The following is a 5950-nucleotide window of genomic DNA, read 5'->3' as shown; positions in this document are numbered from 1 at the left end:
TTTGTCAAGCCAGAACAAAACTTTATATTTAATGTATCCTGCAATTTCCACATTTCTGCCATCTCTTTCTTTCCTTCTCCCAATTTTTGTAAATAGAAACAGAGGCATTTAACAAGAACCTGAATGAAACAGCGCGTGCAGGCATTTGCTAAGTAAATTTTAGGTCCAGGAATTTGCAGTTTGTTGGGAAGTCTCTAATAAGCTGATGTGACTAAATAGCTTCTTCCTTCAAGGCCAAGAAGAAGAAATATCAGTTGAACACTAACCTGTAGTCTATGAAGCATGGGCGCATTGGTTAATCAATCTCAAGCTGAAATCCCACAGCTTCTTTGCCAGTTCAGTATCATTTGCTTGCGAGCTTGCTTCGGCTAATTTACAATCTGCAAAATATTTGCCACTCATCCCTTTAACCTGTGGATGCAATGCCACATAGCATGTAGTTGCCGCCCCCTACAAGCAACTCCATTATACATGAGACATATATCCAGAGAAAACTACTGTGCTCAATGAGGAAAGTATGCTATACAACATTGGGTGATAGTAAACAGGTACCTGCTGAACATTTTTAATCACATATTTACCAAGCACATCAACAAGACCTGTGTCAAAAATATCCCAATAAAAATGCATAAAACTTACAGAATTTCATCGCATGCATGGAGCAGAAGCAACTCCACTAGTTATTGAATCTACCCTTGTATGCTACACACCTAGTAAGATAACTCCTAAAACATTAGCTAAAACAAAAAAGAATACCCTTCACAAATGCTAATCGGCCCAGTCCCATAAATACAGGATTTTACGAGTGTATGACTAGGTGTGAACTACATCTTCAGTGCAGCTTGTACCATGGTTGCCCCCAAACTACTTGGACCACATTCTGAAACTTGGCAATAGCCAGGCTTCTAGCACTATACAAGCAATATGATTACCTAAGCATAAGGCAAAAGAGACAACTTTAATAACTTAACACTTACAAGCACCTCCATTTGATACTATAGTATATTTTAAGGTCAGACTCTATGTAGTTAACAACAATTTTGAAGGTTCTTTTTCCCGGTAAATTACACTTTTACACCAAAAACCAAAGCAATACGGCACATTTCAGGGAACCATCCCCAAGAAGCCAGACAACAACACAAGCCAAAGCAATACAAGAGAGAAAAACCAGTTTGGATATAACACACCTCTTTTTAACCGACACATACTTAACACATAAAATTGGGTTCCATTTTTGTCACTTTGTCATATGACACACCCAATTTTGAAGAGTCAAATGGAGATCCTCTAAGCTGAACAGTCTGAAATTGGACTGACGTTTTGCTTTCCTATTCTTTTCTTTTCTTTTTTTTTGACTTTTTGTTTTACCATTCATCATCACAATTTACGAACATGTTATTTGTAGTCACTTTACAGAAAAACATTAAAAGGTTCGCAATATCCTCAAGGGAAAGATACTTCTTTCCAATTAACTTCTCTTTTGGAGAATATGGAAGTCTTAGTCTGATTGGCAAGATGAGAATAATAAATGTGCAAAAATTGGCTATCATGAGAAGTATGGTCACAGAATATTGAGCATAAACATTACATTTTCTTCTTCCATAGGGTCACAGCTCACAAGTATGCACCGTGAAGAGGGAGAAAAAGATTACCACTAACAAGCCTGTAATGACGGAATAGATTAGTGGCAATTGCTCCTGGATGAAGTGAATTTGCAGTTATCTCCACACCATTGTCCTGTGCAGGGACACTATGATTAATATTCTACACTTGAGCATCAATTACCTCTAAATTACAGCGCCAGCAAAACCATAGAAGTGCATCACATATCTATCTTTAGAGCCAGTGAGGATGAGAGCACATTATGAATTCATGTTAAGCAGGAAGAGAATAAAAGTGGAAAATTTAAAAGAATAATTAAACAGATATTCCACCATAGTAAGGCACAGACCTTCAAATCCCTCGCAAGTTGATTGGCATGAAGAACGTTAGCAAGCTTTGACTGACCGTACGCAGATAGACTGCTATACCTGCAAATAGCAACTTAAAAGAAAGCCAAGACAAATGCAAATAGCATTGTTTACGCATATAAGTTGGAAAAATCAAACCTTGTACAGGAGACTATCAAGTATTTCCTTGCATTCAAAGCTTAAAAAGTTGTAACTTGCAAGGGGCAGTCGAGTATTATTAAGAGAGAGAGGCGGAGTAGCTTATAGCTGCTTTTGCAATGTATTTTCCCCTCGGTTGCTCAAGCAGAAGTAACTTATAGCTAGAAACATTTGTTGCTAAAATATTGGTATTAAGCTACTTCTAAGTACAATGGAAAATGTGACGAGAACCAAGAACTGTTGATTGCAAGATTTATGTCAATCTGTTGTATATGAATCCAAAGTAGTCTTACCCTGATTGATCATTCATTTTGTCAAATCTGATCCCTTCTGGATATGTAAATTGGTGCCGTCTTGACGATACATTTACAATCCTACCTTCTTTGCTAGTTCTACGTGCTGTTTTCTTCATTGTTTCCAACAACAGATTAGTCAAAAGAAAATGGCCTGCAAGAAGATGACAGAACATCTTAAATCACTTACCCTACTGACACCAATTAGTGAAGTTCTTAAATCACATACCCATCTTAAATCACTTAACCAAGATTTAACCATCAACGATTCAACAGTGAAATGGAAAAATGTTTGAAATACAAAAACTAGCTGAAAAACTTCCATCGAGCCTTGTATTTCTAACTTAAGCAGAAGAAACAAGATTCTGAAAACAGCAACGCCAGAAGTGACCAAACTCAAAAAGATGTAGCATTCAAGGTATTTAAATAAATGTACCACTACCTACGAAAATTTGCACCTAAAAGTAGTTTATCTTACCTAAGTGGTTTGTTGCAAACTGTAGCTCTATCTTGTCTTTGGAAAGCATGAATGGAGTTGCCATGATTCCTGCATTATTACTTGCAACAAGAAAAAGAATTGCTTTGTGCTCATATTCAAGCTAAAAAACGACCAAGCAGGCCTGTGAAGAGGAGAAAGCTAAGATGGATATGTTATTAAACAAGAGATATAGCTGGCTCAATCAAACAAATTTGGAAACAGAGGCTACCAGCGACAGGATAGTGCTATATGACCTCAGAAAAGAACAGCCAAATACCAACCTAAGAAAGGTACTGTTTGACCTTGAGATTTATAAGGAACTTGAGGAGGTGAACACATTCTCAAAGTTGTCACAACAGTCTGGAAGATAAGTGCCTAGCATTCAACACACTATCGCCAAATGAGATGTAGAATGGAATTGGAGGAAAGTTGATAGGAGCACATAGTTTTCTTTCTATGTCGCAAGCCAACTACCTCAAATTAAGACCATAAGTCTAGGGTTTTATATATGTTACATCAAGGGTTATCCAACAAGTACATAAAGAAAGGGTACATCTAATGAGCTTATTAAAACATGGTGGCCATCAAATAAGTTTTCCAACATTGCAATGATTATGTAGAAGATATATGCCTAACATTCAACACACTACCAATGAAGATAATAAATCGCACTGGTGGACACAAATAGGCCCATATGGATATCTTAAAATTTGAAGCCACATAAAGGTCTCTTTTCAGAGTTTTCTCTTGCTGATTGTTTCCTTGAAATGATAGGAAGGCATTTTAGGCTCATGAGCAAGCATAAACCCATCTAACTTACGAAAATCAAGCTTCAAGAACGAAGGTAAACTGAGAGAGAGAGAGAAGAAAATTAAATTTGTATCCCTGACATGTCTTACATGAGGAGATTCAAAGGAAGTCCCAATGAATTGAATTCCGATGCAAACTTCCTCACTGACGCCGATGAACTAAGGTCCAATTCCATTGCTTCAATTTTTGCAGTTGGGATTTCCTTAACTATAGCTTCTTTAGCCTCTTTTCCAAAAGCCATATTTCTGACACCCATTACTACATGGACACCACGCAACGCAAGAACACGCGCAGTTTCGGTGCCAATACCACTTGATGCTCCTGAATAAAACCAACACGAGAAGTATTCGCCAAAAAATCAAGTGCCAAATGCAAATGAGCAAAAGAAAGATGAAGGATTAAGAACAATATATTACTTCAGCCAACATAGTTCATGTGGTAGTCCTTTTGTGCAGTGCAGAATATGAACAGATTCAACAGGGAAAACTCAAATAATCCAACTTCAGGGACATTCAGCAACATGCCTTGTTCTCGATTACAAATGGTATTTCCAGAAGTTAGAGAGATTTGTTGTCTGGTGGCTCCCACTGCTTATAAAAGTGGTATGTGAAGTGTATAAGCAAAATGGTTCAATGAAGTTAAACTTACTACTTCATGCAAGGTGTCTTTCTCAACAGACCATTGTAAATTCGCAATACATACTTTTGGCTAATTGAGAGAACAGGAAATTTTCTCAAGTCCGTGCAGGCAAGCACAGACAAATACTTTAAGAAAATTTTTGGACAAAACTCAGGATATTCTCCTCCTTTTTTGGTAAGTAAAAATGAGGATATAGTTCTACACTGGATATTTTTTGTAATGATCTACATGAAGGCTTTACTCACCCTTTTTCTTATGTGAAGTCTATTGTTTATATTACTTATACAGAAGGAAAACTAGAACTTCACCCAAAAAAGTATTTCCAAGGGATGGAATTCAATGTGAACGCAATCACTTCCATTATAAGATCCTGAAAATAATCTTTTCAATTCTGAGATCCTGATATCTGCAATCAATGATTTTCGTTCTAAGAGCATCTCCAACCCCATACTCTATCTTTACTTCCAATTGTTCGTTTAAGAGCGTCAAAACATATATTTTAGAGAAAAAGTGATTCTAAAGAATCATACGATTCATGTCAACTCCCACCCAAACACTCTAATTTGCTAAAAACTAAATCCAAAATCTCAAACATTCTACACTTTTCTTCCATATTTTTACTGTTTTATTTGAAAATTTAACTTAAATAATCAATATTGAGCTTACAGAAACATCATCGTGTCAATCATTTAGCCTCACCGCTGCAAAATTGTTGTTGTTGCAGATTAATAGGTGTAAAAACACCATCTACGGATTAAAAGACAAATTCAAGACCATGAAAGAAACCTCATACGAACCCGATTGTTATCAAACAAGGAATGGAGTGATGAGCAGTTTCGTTCGTGTTTTGGTTTCCTAATTGCGATATTGCCAAAGAACAATGAAAGCTACACGAAATCGAAATTAGCGGAGTGGTTATCAGTATAGGGTTGAATGAAGGAGAAGGACGATTAGAAGAGACCTGTTACTATGGCAGTGAGACCAGTCCCATCGATTCCTTCGGTAACTTCCTCAGCTGTAGAGCGTGATGAAAATCCAGATGGTCCTTTTCTGCTGAACACCCACATTCTCTCTCTCTCTCTCTCTCTCTCTCTCAGCCAAATCGAACTAAAGAGTCGTGTTTGCGTAATATTGGGTTTGATCCAGTGTAATCAAATATACTTTAACACAAATAAAATCATCAAAATTATCTTCGTTTACATACTAATCGGTGTTTGATTTACATGGTTTTTAACAGGATTTATCGTCTTGACAATCTCTACAACTTGAACATTTCTGATCGAGATGGAATGAGTGTACAATCGACCAAATTCCACGTTGAAGTCCGGAGCTTCGAATGGGAATGGCGTTTAAAAGACTTCCCAGGTTGAAGCTGCGAAGTCTTTACTAGTCCGAGCCGACGTCGTTTCAAAGAACCTCCCGCGTTCAACGTGCGAGGTCTGTATGCCAATGTCTTTCCATGAAACCTCAAATACGCAGGCTGACCCGCCCAAAGTGGGGAAGATGAGATAATGTTTTGCTGTGGTTAGATTCTGAGCTTGGAAGTTTTGGTTTTTTCTTATCAAGGACAGGGAGGAAAACCACTTGCCAAATTGCCAGACATGGTTTCCAAATCGACGACG

General features: G+C 37.4%; 1 protein-coding gene across 2 annotated transcripts; it reads right to left on the bottom strand.

Moving 5' to 3' along the window:
* On the bottom strand, positions 1 to 5614 carry LOC131300246 (short-chain dehydrogenase TIC 32, chloroplastic-like). 2 transcript variants are annotated; one of them, XM_058325973.1, is made up of 9 exons: positions 5290 to 5614; positions 3779 to 4010; positions 2880 to 2959; positions 2402 to 2555; positions 1952 to 2030; positions 1653 to 1737; positions 553 to 599; positions 267 to 450; positions 1 to 119 (listed from the first exon to the last, which is right to left on the bottom strand). In XM_058325973.1, exons 1-8 carry the CDS (start codon positions 5393 to 5395, stop codon positions 274 to 276), a joined length of 960 nt encoding a protein of 319 aa, XP_058181956.1. In that variant the 5' UTR covers positions 5396 to 5614; the 3' UTR covers positions 1 to 119; positions 267 to 273. The 2 variants fall into 2 exon arrangements, with proteins under 2 accessions (XP_058181956.1, XP_058181955.1); XM_058325972.1 differs by having other exon boundaries at positions 1 to 450.
* Between the last annotated feature and the right edge of the window lie 336 nt (positions 5615 to 5950).

The sequence above is a fragment of the Rhododendron vialii genome, chromosome 9a, assembly GCF_030253575.1.
Source record: "Rhododendron vialii isolate Sample 1 chromosome 9a, ASM3025357v1".
NCBI classification, from domain to species: Eukaryota; Viridiplantae; Streptophyta; class Magnoliopsida; order Ericales; family Ericaceae; genus Rhododendron; species Rhododendron vialii.
Note: the sequence above shows the minus strand (reverse complement) of the source record. Positions and strands in the feature narration are given on the sequence as shown.